General features: G+C 43.9%; 1 protein-coding gene across 3 annotated transcripts; it reads left to right on the top strand.

Annotated features, from left to right (window-relative positions):
- Positions 1 to 3,016: 3,016 nt before the first annotated feature.
- CCR2 (C-C motif chemokine receptor 2) lies at positions 3,017 to 10,152 on the top strand. 3 transcript variants are annotated; one of them, XM_032298016.1, is made up of 3 exons: positions 3,017 to 3,201; positions 3,305 to 3,413; positions 6,710 to 10,152. In XM_032298016.1, coding segments are annotated over exons 1-3 (1,242 nt in total). In that variant the 5' UTR covers positions 3,017 to 3,199; the 3' UTR covers positions 7,841 to 10,152. The 3 variants fall into 3 exon arrangements, with proteins under 3 accessions (XP_032153907.1, XP_032153909.1, XP_032153908.1); XM_032298018.1 differs by having other exon boundaries at positions 3,089 to 3,148; XM_032298017.1 differs by having other exon boundaries at positions 3,089 to 3,232.
- Positions 10,153 to 15,496: the final 5,344 nt, after the last annotated feature.

The raw sequence follows: 15,496 nt of genomic DNA, 5'->3' as shown, positions 1-15,496 counted from the left end.
GTTCTAGCAGTGGCTGAGACTTCAACCTGCAATTCTCAACCCCAGCCGTCAGTAGGGCTCAAGTGGTATTGATTATTCTTTTGATCCCTCTAGCTGTTAAGAAAGAAAGAATAATTTTTTCCTTAATGCTCATAAGTTCTCGGAATGGACCCCTGTAACAAAGGACAGGGTAACAAGAGAAAAAAAGCTTATTAACATGCATATTTTATACATACATAAGAGATATCCAGGGAATGAGTAATTCTCAAAAAGGCAACTGATTCCAGCTTATATAGCATCTTCAACAAAGTTCAGTAAAGTTTTAGGGATGTGACAAGACAAAGAAAAGGAACTTTGAGCCTTTAGGGACAACAACTTTTAGGAAGGCAAAAGGAATAAGTGGAGATAAAGGCTCGTTAGTAAAGCTTGTTAATGAAGATTCCTCTGGTGCCAGCTCCAGGTCCATAAGGATTTAAAGTTGTTTTCAGTGGTGAAGCTATGTTCTCCCTGGCAGAAGGGGTGAGGGGGTGCAGATCCCTTTTGTCTTTATAAGTCTATATCCTGCTTTTAGACAAATAAAGGGAGGGAAAAGAGCTTTCCTTCACCTGCTTCTTCTTAATTGCCTTCAGATCAACAATCTTTTTTTTTCTATATGGAAATTTTTTTTATTGTACTTTAGGTTCTGGGGTACATGTGCAGATCATGCAGGATTGTTACATAGGCACACACATGGCAATGTGGTTTGCTGCCTCCATCCCCTGTCACCTACATCTGGCATCTTTATGCAAAAGAGGTACATTTTAGGGTGGCAAATTCTGGTCTCCCACAAAGCATAGGGATGACAGACTACCTCACCATCCCCGTTGCTTCTCTTAAGCCTGCTCACTCCTCTAAAAATACTTTCATTCTATAGTCTTTTCAAAATCTCAGCCAATGACACCCTCTGTTACCTGTGACATGATAAGCCAAAGATTTGAATCCTGGCTCTGCAACTATCTACCTCTTTGCCTCTCCTTGTTTATGAAATTACAGGGCTGGCGCTAAAGATTGCAATGGGAAGACAAAATTGTAAAGTGGTCCTAATCAGCAAGAGCAAAATTTCTGGCTCTTGCCCTTCCTCATCCTGGGCTGAATCATAGGAGCTGGTGGCAAGATGCCAGGGTCAGGAGATTCCAGAGGTGGCTGCAGGCTCAGTGTTACTGGGGCAGGGATGACCTGTCTTGTTATTGAAATCTCAGAGAGATGCTCCAAGTCCTGCCCAGAGACACATTGGGAGACAGCTGGGGAACTTGCTGTGTTCCTGAACAGGCAATGAGCTGTCTTCCAAGAAAAAAAACCTGAGACCCTTCTTACTTAGCACAAATACCAGGTTTTACGTGGGATACATGGTTACAACTGACTGAAATCTGGGCCGGACGTAGTACCTTACACCTGTAATCCCAGCACTTCAGGAGGCTGAGGCAGGTAGATTGCCTGAGCACAGGAGTTTGAGGCAACATAGCAAAATCCCGTCTCTACAAAAAATACAAAAATTAGCCGGACATGGTGGCATGCACCTGTAGTCCCAGCTGCCTGGGAGACTGAGATGAGAGGATTGCTTGAGCCCAGGAGTTTGAGGCTGCAGTGAACCATGATCATGCCCCTGCACTCCAGCCTAGGCAACAGAGTGAGACCTTGTCTCAAAAAGAAAGCAAAAACACAACACAACAAAACAACAACAAAAAACCCAACTTCTTGAAATCTGGAAAGGACACCTGGACTGCACTCAGCATTTGATTGTCGTTGTTGGCTCTAGCAGTAGATGCATCCTTCAACTCCCAGCACGCTGCAGGGCTCAGACTGCTCTGCTTGTTTGTTACCTGTGGAGTACCTGACAGGCCTTGCACTAGCTGCTTTAGATTCATGAACTCTCACAGCCTCCCAGTCTTGTTATTCATATTTCATAGTTGGAAATGGAAACTTAGAAACGTGGCAAGGCCATAGCATGAGATCTTACCCCTAGTGTCTGCTGGATTCCAGAAAGTGCCAGGGCCAACTCAAATGACACGGTTCTCTGCACTATCTTAGGAATGTTCCTAAGTATGCTGTCCCCATTGCAGAATTTGCATTTTCTTTTAACAAAACATCTTTCCAAAGAGGGGGACTTAAATGAGGCTCTTCTCGCTAAGGACATTCCTGACACAAGAGATAATTTACATTTCCCTTTCATTAGAAAGTTTGAAATCCTGTCATTTGTGACAATGTAGATGAACTAAAGGATATCATATTAAGCGAAATAAGCCACACACGGATAGACAAATACCACATGATCACACTGTTATGTAGAATTAAAGAAAAAGAAAAGTTGATTAGCTGGGCATGATGGCACGCGCCTGTAATCTCAGCTACTCGGGAGGCCGAGGTGGGAGGATGGCTTGAGTTCAGAAGGCAGAGGTTGCAGTGAGCAGAGATTGTGCCACTGCACTCCAGCCTGGGTGACAGAATGAAAACCCATCTCAAAAAAAAAAAAAAGAAAAAAAAAAGCTGCTGTCTTCGAAACAGAGAGTAGAGCAGTGGTTAACAGAGACTGGGGAGGAAAAGAGGGGAGGCGAGGACGAGCAGCGGCCGATCAACGGGTACAAAATGACCATGAGATGGGAGACACACGCTCTGGGGCTCTGCTCACCGTAGGGTGACTTAGTTAATAATGAATTCTAGATATCTACATAGCTAGAAGAGAGGATTTTCAATGTCGTTATTATTTCAAAAGAAATGATAAATGTTTGAGGGGTGGCTGTGTAATTACCCTGACTTGATCATTACAGAACGTATACATGTAGCAAAACATCACATTGTGTCCCATAAACGTATATAATTATTAAGTGAATTAAATTAAAAAAAATTTTTTTAATTGTTATCTAAATGAAATTTCTAACCAGATTCTAAATCCAGGTTACCACTGAAACCAGCACATGTGATCACAGTAAAACCTCATTATATTTCCTCTACTATCACCAGCACCCTTTATTCTCTGGAAAATAAGTTCTGTTGTGCTCATATCATGCAAATGATCAGTAGTAGGAGAGCAGAGAGTGGAAGGGCTCCAGATAAAAAGACCCACAACGTAAAGAAGCCCAGAGTCGTTAGAAACAGGGGCAGATGGACAGGGTTTGCCTGACTCACACTCAAGGTTGCATAAGCAAGATTTCAAAATTAACCCTGTTCTGGAGACCTCAACCCAATGTACAGTGTTACTGGCTGGAAAAGAAGAACTGTATTTTTCTGATTTTTTTTTTTCAAATCTTTACCATTACTTGCCCTGTATCTCCGCCTTCTCTTTCTGCAGGAAACTTTATTTCCTACTTCTGCACACAAAGTTTCTACCTCTAGATCTGTTTGGTTCAGTTGCTGACAAGCCTGACACACCAGGACTGCCTGAGACAAGCCACATTCTGGTAAGTTGTGGGCATTTTTTTTCCATTACTTTCTGATTCATAGGCTCAAAGCATCTCAAAGCTAGAAATGCAAGTATTGGGCTTTACCCTGGGAAACTGCAAAGCCTGTGCACTTTGGGGGAATGATCAAGATGAAAGAGAGGGGTGGGGGTGGCATGTGCACCGGGAGACTTTAGAGAGACCCTGAGGAAAAGCAGGGTGCAGCAGGTGACTGGGGAGAGTGGGCAGCAAGCGAGGCCAGGACAGCCACTCTCTCAGTTACCTCTCCACACATCCAGGGGCTCACTCTGCCCCTCTGAGCACCTAAGGACATTAAAGAGCTGGAATTTTTCTTCTAAATATAGGACCATCCAAGCTCTGAACCAAAATGTGTCCCTTGCCTCAACTCAGGAGGTCCACAGAGGCAGAAGTAAGGAATGAATTTTTCTGAAAGGTAGATTTCTATCAGTTCTGGTGACATGTCCTGACACTTGAAATGACACCTAGGACAGCACATTTCAGGCGTCTTGCTCATTATTCACTGTAGTAGAAGCTACATGCTGGCCAGTTGTAAAAAGGAACTTAAGTAAGGTGTGCACAGTATTTAACATAGCACCTGAGCTTCAGGAGCGCTCGGTTAATGACCACAGTTGGGATTCTTTAGGCAGATGCATTTTTTTCCAACCTTGATCAGAGGCCTCATTTAGTTTCTGCAGATTTCAAGAATCTGTCTCAGTGATATGAAATACAAGACCTGTGAAAAGTGTCAATTGCAAGAAAAATGAAAGGATAAGGTATACAGGTGGATGGAAAACAAATTCACAGTCACTACTAGAAAAAACTTCTTGAGAATCAAGTCCTGATGATGTTCGGGCTTATAATTCTTCTATGTGTAAAGAGTTTTATATACTTACTCAGTGAACATTTATTGGTGCCTCCTTTAGCCAGGTACTATCATAAGAGCTGTAAACGGAAGCAATATCCAGGCCTTGATCTTGAGGAACATGCTGTGCGTAGAAGATAACATGATAAGTGCTTATCTACATGCATGCAGTGTTATGTGATGAGTAATTTGACAGAGGATACAGATTAAGCTTCACAGAGAAGAGGAATCTGAGCAGGCGTTATTGAATGGTGAATAGGAACTCAACAACCATTTTAGGCAGAGGGGCAAGGACATGCAAAATCACTGAAGCATGAAGGAAATGGTGAGTTTAGGGGAAATGAAGAGAAGATGGCTGTGGCTAAAGCACAGGATTTGGGATTGGAGAAGGGGCTGGAGGTGAGGCTGAGAAGAGGCAAACTCAGAAAAGATGTGCTGGGCAGTCTGGACATTATCTTTGAAGCCCACCAGATAGAAGTCATGGGGCTACTGGAAGTTTTAAGCTAAGAGTGCCTATTCAATTTTAACTTGAGAGAAGACAGGTTGAGAGTGAACATGGCTAGAGATGAGCCATGAGCAAAGGAAAGGCCAGAACAAAGCCAAGAGAGAGGAGTATATGAAGCAAGAAAGTGGCAGTTGAAAGCAGTGCAGAGGGGATGAATCTGACAGGCATCTATGAAGTGGAACTCAAATGATGTAATAATAATACAGGGCATTTTTCTGCACCAGATGCTGTCCTAAGTTCTTACTCCACTGATCTTCACAGCAAATCAGCATAGTTAATATTTCATACATAAAGAAATTGACACTTAAAGGAGTAATTGGCCCCAAAATACATTGCCTATAAGAATTAAAATCCAGGTTTGTTTGGCTCCAAAGGCTGGCTCCTAATTTTCAGAAGAGGAAGGGACCCAGGGCAATGGCCAATCTTGCTTCTTAGGCAATGGAGGAATCCACAAGCAGGAGGAATTTTCAGGGGTGCCCCATTTAGGGTGAGTTGAATTTGAGGTGTCTGAATGATACCTACTTTGCTCACTGCTTTATCTTCAGTGTCTAAAACTGAGTATGGTTCATAGTAGGTGCTCAATGAGTGTTGATGCAGTGAATAAATGCATGGGGAGATAGGCAGCAGGCAATGGGAAATTCAGCTCTGAAGCCTTAGAAGAAAGGTGGAGCTTGAAAAGAGAGCGTCAGAAAACATTAGCACAGAGGGGAGTAGGAACCCTGAGGTAGACAACATGATTCAGGAAGAACTTTGGAGCAAGGATAAAGAGGCAAAAAACTAAAGAGGTGAGAGTTAAGTGTGATGCCTGGGGACTCTGAAGGTGCAGGCATGGGGCGGAGATGCCAGCGAAGAACATTAATAAAAAAGTGGTCAGACAGCCCTTCCCGTCTGGAAGCCAAAAAGAATTGTAAATGGAGGAAGTTAACAGAAGGATGAAATGCTCGATCAGGATGGAATTGGAATAAAATCAGGGCATTTGAAAACTGGGTTGTCATTGCAATCTTGACAAGAGAAGTTTTGGCAGGATGATGGAGGCAGAAAGTTGAGAGAATCATCAGTTAGAACGCTTTTGGCTTCAGAGAACAGAAAATGCAATTCATAATGGCTTTAAAACGGGGGCTTGTTTTTCTCCCAGAACTTTGGGAGGCTGAGGTGGGCAGATCATGAGGTCAGGACTTCGAGGCCAGCCTGGCCAATATGGTGAAACCCTGTCTCTACTAAAAACACAAAAATTAGTTGGGTGTGGTGGCGCACAACTGTAGTCTCAGGTACTTGAGAGGCTGAGGCAGAATTGCTTGAACCCAGGAGGCAGAGGTTGCAGTGAGCCGAGACTGCACCACTGCACTCCAGCCTGGCAACAGAGGGAGACTCCATTAAAAAAAAAAAAAAAGGCAGAAGATGAGCAGTTCAGGGTGGGTTTGGGACTCAGTGATATTGGGATTCTGCCTGGCTTCTCATGGCTTTCTAGGTCTTCCATTCATGGCACCACGCCCTCACTAGACATGCTGTCAGAGCAGGGCAGGAGGTGGAGGGTTCTCTTGTGTCTGTCTTATCAGGGAAGAAGAGCTTTCCCAGAAGCCCCCAGCAGACTCCCTTTTCATATTATGGTCCAGAAATGAGTCACAAACCTATGCACCACCTGCAAAGGAGGCAGAGAAAACAAGCACCCAGAGTTTTTAGCCTTAAAATGAGAATCATCGGACTTGCTGGGAAAGACAAAGGGTATTGGGGAAAAGCTGTTGGGTAAATCATTGGTGTCTGCTGCTGGGAATGGAAGGAAAGTCAGGAACTAGCAGACATGCTTTCAGGGAGATGGCTGCAAAGGAGAGGCCAAAGACTGGGAAGTGGCTTACGTGGTGCCAGGCTATTTGGAAGGTCATGGATTGTGGTGTTTGTGTAGTGTGGTCATCATTTTGTTCTTTGTTACAGAGCAGAGAAAGTGGATTGAACAAGGACACGTTTCCGCAGGACACCCACAACATGCTGTCCACATCTCATTCTCGGTTTATCAGAAATACCGAGAGTGGTGAAGAAGTCACCACCATTTTTGATTATGATTACGGGGCTCCCTGTCATAAATTTGACGTGAAGCAAATCGGGGCCCAGCTCCTGCCTCCGCTCTACTCGCTGGTGTTCATCTTTGGTTTTGTGGGGAACATGCTGGTCGTCCTCATCTTAATAAACTGCAAAAAGCTGAAGAGCTTGACTGACATCTACCTGCTCAACCTGGCCATCTCCGATCTGCTTTTTCTTATCACTCTCCCATTGTGGGCTCACTCTGCTGCAAATGAGTGGGTCTTTGGGAATGCAGTGTGCAAATTATTCACAGGGCTGTATCACGTCGGTTATTTTGGTGGAATCTTCTTCATCATCCTCCTGACGATCGACAGGTACCTGGCTATCGTCCATGCTGTGTTTGCTTTAAAAGCCAGAACAGTCACCTTTGGGGTGGTGACAAGTGTGATCACCTGGTTGGTGGCTGTGTGTGCTTCTGTCCCAGGAATCATCTTTACTAAATGCCAGAAAGAAGATTCTGTTTATGTCTGTGGCCCTTATTTTCCACGAGGATGGAATAATTTCCACACAATAATGAGAAACATCTTGGGGCTGGTCCTGCCGCTGCTTGTCATGGTCATCTGCTACTCAGGAATCCTGAAAACCCTGCTTCGGTGTCGAAACGAGAAGAAGAGGCACAGGGCTGTGAGGCTCATCTTCACCATCATGATTGTCTACTTTCTCTTCTGGACTCCCTACAACATTGTCGTTCTCCTGAACACCTTCCAGGAATTCTTCGGTCTGAGTAACTGTGAAAGCACCAGCCAACTGGACCAAGCCACACAGGTGACGGAGACTCTTGGGATGACACACTGCTGCATCAACCCCATCATCTACGCCTTTGTCGGGGAGAAGTTCAGAAGGTATCTCTCGGTGTTCTTCCGGAAGTACATCGCCAAGCGCTTCTGCAAACAATGTCCAGTTTTTTACCGGGAGACAGTGGATGGAGTGACTTCAACAAACACACCTTCCACTGGGGAGCAGGAAGTCTCGGCTGGTTTGTAAAATGAGGAGCAGTTTGATTGTTGTTTATAAAGAGAGACAACAATCTGTATATAACAACAAACTTCAAGGGTTTGTTGAACAATAGAAACCTATAAAGCAGGTGCCCAGGAACCTCAGGGCTGTGTGTACTAAGGCAGACTATGTCACCCAATGCATACCCAACATGTGCTCGGGGAATAATGCAGAAAAAAACTGTGGATAGAGACTTTGACTCTCCAGAAAGCTCATCTCAGCTGCAGGACAATGCCTCATTGCCTTGTGCTAATGCTCTTTTTCTAGTCTTCATCATTTGTTCACTCAATCTCTGATTCTATCAATATCTTGAAATCAAGGGCCAGCTGGGGGTGAGAAGGAGAATGTGACAGGTACCAATGAATGGGAGTGAGGGAGAGGGGGTCAGGGCTGAGAGGAGAAGGGGGGAGACATGAACATGGCTGAGCCTGGATGAAGACAAAGGTGAGCAAGGGACTCACTCACTCAGCTAGGAGATAATACTGGTCCTTAGCCCCATCTGCCACCTGTATTTAACCTTGAAGGCTTCACCAGGTCAAGAAGAGTTTGGGAACTGCAATAACCTGGGAGCTGTGGTGGAGTCTGATTTTTCTCTTTTGCATAAGTGCATGGCACATTTTTGCTTCATTACAGTTTACCTGTGACAACCATGCACCCTACTTTTGAAATCTATGAAATATCAGCCCCATCATTCCCATGCTTCTTAGCCCAGTGTCACCGTAAAAATTCAGAAAATTTTTCTTTATAAAAGATGCATCATCTATGGTGAGCTAATATATGTATGTGTGTGTATGTGTATATATATAGGCTCTTGCCTGATTCCTGCTCTTGCAGTGATTATGAGAAGGGGGTGGAGAATGATGAGCTCCTCCATCAGGAGCAGCGGACAGGGATTGTGTGGCACCTCTGCAGAAATATTTCCAGAATCAACTAAGTGGAGAGCCAGGAGGGCTGCATCAGAACCTAGTAAAGCTTCCTGTCTGGATCCAAGCTGGTTTGTTTTGTGGTAGCTGTTCCCTGCCTTGCCCCTCCCCTCATCCCTGTCTGTTTCCCCTCAGCCTTTATCACATAGCTCTTGTCTGTAGGATTGCCCCCTGCAAAAACCAGTGTGTGAAGGTCCAGGAGTGAGACCAGGAAAGAATGTGAAAGAAACTACACAAGAACTTCTTGTTGATTGCGGAAAAGCAAAGTCAATTGGCAGAGCCCCTGAAGCCGGTCTTCAGGGCACAGAAGGAGCTTAGAGATAGAAATGACAGATCTCTGCTTTGGAAATCACACGTCTGGCCTCACAGATGTGTGATTCACAATGCGAATCTCAGTGTCTATGTTACCAGGCAGGAAGTCTGAGAGGAGAGAGACTACAGCTGGGTTGGAATACAATATTTTCCAAGCTACCTTCCAGTTCCTCATTTTTGGATACAGGCATAGAGTTCAGACTTTTTAAAATAGTAAAAATAAAATTAAAGCTGAAAACTGCAATTTGCAAATGTGGTAAAGTGTTAGTTTGAGTTACTGTCATGCCAAGCCTAAAAATACCATATTAGTCACAGACACAATTCTAGCTTTGATCTTACGAGTTTGGAGCAGGTGGTATGTTTGGGAGACTGCTGAGTCAACCCAATAGTTGTTGATTGACGGGAGTTGGAAGTCTGTGATCTGTTGTTACATTAGCCTGTGTGGATGCAGCATCTAAGTAATGATGTCATTCGAATCATAGCACACTCTCCATAGCTGTCATCTCAGCTGGGTCTCCATTCTCTCAAGCTTGCTGCCAAAAGCCTTTGGTGTTTTGTTTTGTATCACTATGAAGTCACGCATTTAATCACAATCAAGTGTTTCTGTGCTTTGCAGATGTCCTTGTTGATGCTCACATTGTTCCCTATTTGGCCAGTGGGGACTCCTAAATCAAGTTAGCTTCTAATCAAGCTTTTAAACCCTATTTGTAAAGAAAGGAAGTTGGAGAAGCTCCCTGAAGTAAGCAAAGACTTTCCTCTTAGTTGAGCCAAGATAAGAATGTTCTTATGTTGTCCAGCGTGTTTTTGATCTGATGCAAGCAAGAAACACTGGGCTTCTGGAACCAGGCAACTTGGGAGCTAGATTCCAAAGCTAGACTATGGCTCTACGTTCAGGTCACATGGCTAAAGAAGGTTTCAGGAAGAAGTGGGGACAAAGAGGAAGTTTCACCTTCATGTATTTGGATTCTCCTAATGAATGCATAAAGTTTTAATTTGATGGTGATGAAATGTAAATACTGTTTTTAAAAACTATGATTTGGAAAATAAAGCAATGCTCTATATTGATAAAAAAAATTTTTTTAACTGGCTATTTTTTTACACTGTGGTGTGGAAAATTGTTTTGTTCACAACTTTTCACTTCTTCCCCTGTGTGATGACATCCCCTGCCCTTGTGGTGTGACTTGCAGCATGCCCTACAGGCCCCATAGCCTGCCCCGTCCACCACTGACTCAGCTGCTGCGATGTGAGCAAAAGTGACATCTGCCTCATCCAAGCAGCGCCTTTTACTTAGCCACGGGAAGGCCCATTCCAGATCACACCCCTCAGCCCATGTGCCCTGGTAAATAAGAAGACACAGGGAGCTGCGGTCACATGTAACACGAGCAAGAAGTCTGTGTTTGCTGTGGTAAGCCACTGAATTTGGAGGGCTGTTTGTTAAGAAGCACAAAAGCTGATTAAGACATGTGGTATATAGTGACTTCATAAATAGAGTCTGGAAAACCATCCGTTTGTTTGCCATCATGGAATTCAATAGGACAAGCGCCCCGGAAGGTCTACCCTGTACCAGTCTGGGTTGGAAACAGAAATATGGATGCTAATGCCAGTGTCCTTTAGACCTCCAAGTCCAGGGCCAGCTGAAGAGTGGGAGGGGTAGAGAAGGGCGAGTGCAGGCAACTCTCACAATGCAGTGGGCAGAGCAGGAACAGAGGCATCTGCGGAAAGATCTGAGAGCCCAGAGGACAGAGTGACTAACTCAATGACAGTCTTGCATCATAGAAATAACAGCCACAGCAGGATTTTGTTGCTGCCAAAGAAGCTGTCAATCAAACACTGCCAGCCATCTCTGTTTCTTTTTTTTTTTTTTTGAGCAGAAAAATGTCCTTTTATTCAAATGTTATGACTATTTAGAATCTTTCTGCTTTATCCCTTTAAAACACATAGTCCATTAATATATTCAGTAAATCTGTAAAATTTGTATTCATAAAATTATATTGTTACAAACCTTTTAACAATCTATTAAATATATCTAAATTCTTGTAATCATAATTTAATTATACTTAATACTCTCTCTAAGCCACCTCTTTAGCCATTTTCTTTTCTAAAGTGAAATCCTGAAGTCTCCTTTATTCTGGGGACATTAGAGTGGGCTGTTCGAGGTAAGCAGGTGGAAGGTGGAAGGTCGTCATTCTGAGGGATGAGTGTGTGAAGACTTTTTTTGGTAAGAAAGGGTCTTGACTTAGCCCACCCCACGCCACCGCCCCCTTGATCCATGATGCCCCCAACAGCTAGGGAGGTGGGAGCATTTTGGAAAGGGGCCCTGAAGCCTCCAGGAAGTAAGCCATCAAGAGCCCATTCCTCCTCTTTTGTTTTTGCTTCTTATGAAAACTTCCCTGACAAATTGAAATGGGCTCAGATGAGATTAGCTTGCAGGAAAAGCCACCAAGGGCCACCCAGGGGGGCGACGGTGTGACTGAAGTGGAGTCTGGGCGTGAGCGGACCTCTGGAAGGCAGTGCATGAATTGAGGGGAGGAGACTGGTTCTGGGCGTGGGGGCAATGAGGCTGGAAATTTCTTCAGACTTTGGCACTTTGGCACTCGTGTGTGTGTGTGTGTGTGTGTGTGTGTGTGTGTGTGTAAACAGAGTGCTGTAATGTAAGGTCTGGCCTTGGCAGCCCCAGTCTGGGGCCACAGTGAGATGTGAGCCTAGGATTATGCTGGGAAAATCCTCTCCCTCCCACCACCTGAGAGGTTCTGTGGGCCCAGCAGCCCAGCAAGCAAGGGCAAGGGTGTGGACTAACATCTTATTTCATACTATCCCTTATAACATATCCTAATGAAATCAGTTCACAATATGAAATTATTTCATTTCTCTTCAATCATTGTTTCAATGGGGCGTTAGGGTTGACTGGATTCTGGAGGGCCCTGCCTAGAGGAGGGGGTGCATTCTGCCCTATGTCCCCTCCTGCTCCACCCTCCACAGCACTTGCCTACTGGTCTACCTTGTGAGAAACTCTTGTATCTCCTTCTTCTAGGCATAGACAAGCACTGAGAAGCAGGAGAGGAGGCTTAGGAAAAAGGGCTAACATAGACATACCTTGCTTTATTGTGCTTTACAGATATTGTTGGGGTTTTCTTTCTTTCTTTCTTTTTTTTACAGACTGAAGGTTTGTGGCTGCCCTGCCTCAAGCAAGTCTATTGGTGCTGTTCTTCCAAGAGCACGTGCTTGTTTTGTGTCTCTGTGTCACATTTTGGTAATTCTCCTAATATTTCTAACTTCGTCATTATTTCTATATCTGTTATGGTGATCTGTGATCAGTGATCTTTAACATCACAATTGTAGCTGTTTTGGGGCACCACAAAGTGTACCCATATAAGATGGCAAACGTAATCAATAAATGTGGTGTGTGTTCTGACTCCACTGACTGCCTGTTCCTGAGACACAGAAATATATATATTCTTCGAGACAGAGTCTCACTCTGATTGCCCAGGCTGGAGTGCAGTGACATGATTTCAGCTCACTGCAACCTCTGCCTCCCTGGGCTCAGGTGATTCTCCCACCTCAGCCTCCCAGGCTGGGACTACAGGTGTGCATCAACACACCTGGCTTTTTTTTTTTTTTTTGTACTCTTAGTAGAGATGGGGTTTTGCCATGTTGCCCAGGCTGGTTTTGAACTCCTAGACTCAAGCAATCCACCCACCTCAGCCTCCCAAAGGGCTGAGATTACAGGTGTGAGCCATCGTGCCCAGCCCCAAGACACAATAATATTAAAATTAAGCCAATTAATAATCCGACAATGGCCAGTGAGTGTTCAAGTAAAAGGAAAAGTCTCACGGCTCACACGTTAAATCAAAAGCTAGAAATGATTAAGCTCAGTAAAGAGGACAGGTTGAAAGTCAAGAAAGGCCAAAAGCTAGCCTCTTGCGCCAGTTAGCCAAATTGTGAATGCACAAGAAAAGTTATCAAAGAATACTTAAGTTCTACTCCAGGGAACACACAAATGAAGAGAAAACAAAGCAGCCATATTGCTGATATGGAGAAAGTTTGAGTGGTCTGGAGAAAAGATCCAACCAGCCACAACATGCCCTTAAGCCAAAGCCAAACCCAGAGCAAGACTCTAACTCTCTTCGATGCTATGAAGGCTGAGAGAGAGGAGGAAGCCGTGGAAGAAAAGTCTGAAGTTAGCAGAGATTGGTTTGTGAGGTTTAATGAAAGACAACATCTCCATAACATAAAAAATGCTGAAAGCAGCAAATGCTAAGGGAGAAACTGTGGCAAGTTATCCAGAAAATCTAGATAAGATAATTGATGAAAGTATCTACACTAAACAACAGGTTTTCAATGTAGACAAAACAGCCTTATGCTGGAAGAAGATGCCATCCACTACTTTCAGTGCTAGGGAGGAGATGTCAGTGCAAGCTGCAAAGCTTCAAGGGACAGGCTGACTCTCTTTTTAGGGGTGAATGCAGCTGATGACTTTAAGTTGAAGTAAATGTTCGTTTACTATTTTGAAAATCCTGGGATCATTAAAAATTATGCTAAATCTACTCTATCTGTGCTCCATAAACGGAACCATAAAGGCTGGATGATAACACATCTATTTGCAGCATGGTTTTCTGAATATTTGAAGCCCACTATTAAGAACTGTTGCTCAGAAAAAGATTCCTTTCAAAATATTACTGCTCTGCACCATGTCACTCAAGAGCTGTGTTAGAGATGTATGAGAATTTTCTTCTTGTTTTCATGCCTGCTAACAACTATCCTACAGTCCACGGATCAAGGCTTTCAAGTCTTATTAAGAAATATATTTCATAGGGCTATTAAGAAGTATATATATATCCTTAACTAGTTTATATAGCTGCCACTGAGAGTGATTCTATTGATGGATCTGAGCAAAGCAAATAGAAAAGCTTCTGGAAAGTATTCATTTTTCTAGATGCCATTAGGAACATTTATAATTCACAGGAGGAGGTCAAAATACCAACATTAACAGGAATGTGAAAGACATTGATTCCAACCCCCATGGATGACTTTTAGGGGTTCACATCTTCAGTGGAGGAAGTCACTGCAGGTGGGTGGAAATAGCAAGAGAACTAGAACTAGAAGTGGAGCCTGAAGATGTGGCTGAACTGCCGCACTCTCATGATCAAACCTGAACAGGTGAAGAGTTTGCTTCTTACAGATGAGTGAAAGTGGTCTCTTGAGTTGGAATCTCCTCCTGGTGAAGGTGCTATGAACACGGTTAAAATGACAACAATGGATTTAGAATATTACATAAATTTAGTTGACAAAGCAGTGGCAGGGTTTGAGAAGATTGACTCCAACTTTGAAAGAAGTGGGTAAAATGCTATCAAATAGCATCACATGATATGCACAATACAGAGGAATCTTTTGTGAAGGGGACAGTTGACCAATGTGGCAAACTGCATTGTCATCTTATTTTTAGAAATTGCCACAGCCACCCCAACCCTTAGCAACCACCACCCTGATCAGTAAGCAGCCATCAACATTAAAACAAGACCTCCATCCTCTTCAGCAAAAAGACTATGATTTGCTGAAGGTTCAGATGATGGTTAGCATTTTTAGCAATAAAATATTTTGTAATTAAGGTATGTACATTGGTTTTTTCTTTGACATAATACTATTGCACACTTGATAGGCTACAGTATACGGTAAACATTACTTTTATATGCACTGGGAAACCAAAAAATTATTTTGTGATATTTGCTTTATTGTAGTGGTCTGGACCTGAACTCACAATCTCGCCAAGATATGCCTGAACGTGTTTATCTAACTGGGTGCCACAGTCCACTCTGTGTTGGCCAAGATGCCCAGAGTGCCAGGCACACTGTGTGGTCACGTCCAAGAACCTAGAGATGGTGGGGGCTCCACGTGGATCTAGACATTCGAGATCTCTCTTTGATTTGACTTCTTCCAACCCACCATTTCCTGAGCTCTGGGCTCATCTTACCCAGAAAGTAAGACCCAATGTGATAGCTCTTGCCCAGTTCCCTCCTGTGGTAACCACTTAACCCAGGGGCACTCTTTTTCTTTTTTTTCTTTTTTTTTTTTGAGACAAAGTATCACTTTTGTTGCCCAGGCTGGAGTGCAATGGCACGATCTCAGCTCACTGCAAGCTCTGCCTCCTGGGTTCAAGTGATTCTCCTGCCTGACTCCCAAGTAGCTGGGACTACAAACATGTGCCACCATGCCCAGATAATTTTGTATTTTAGTAGAGATGGGGTTTCTCCATGTTGGTCAGGCTGGTCTCAAACTCCCAACCTCAGGTTATCCACCCGCCTCAGCCTCCCAAAGTGCTGGGATTACAGGCATGAGCCACTGCTTCCAGCTGACCCGGGCACTCTTGATCTCTGCAGCCTCATTTCCACACCCTATATCTACCTCTATCACC

This window comes from Sapajus apella, unplaced genomic scaffold (genome assembly GCF_009761245.1).
Source record: "Sapajus apella isolate SASKATOON/1434 unplaced genomic scaffold, GSC_monkey_1.0 scaffold38, whole genome shotgun sequence".
Lineage (NCBI taxonomy): Eukaryota > Metazoa > Chordata > Mammalia > Primates > Cebidae > Sapajus > Sapajus apella.
This window is presented reverse-complemented; position numbering and strand designations above follow the sequence as displayed.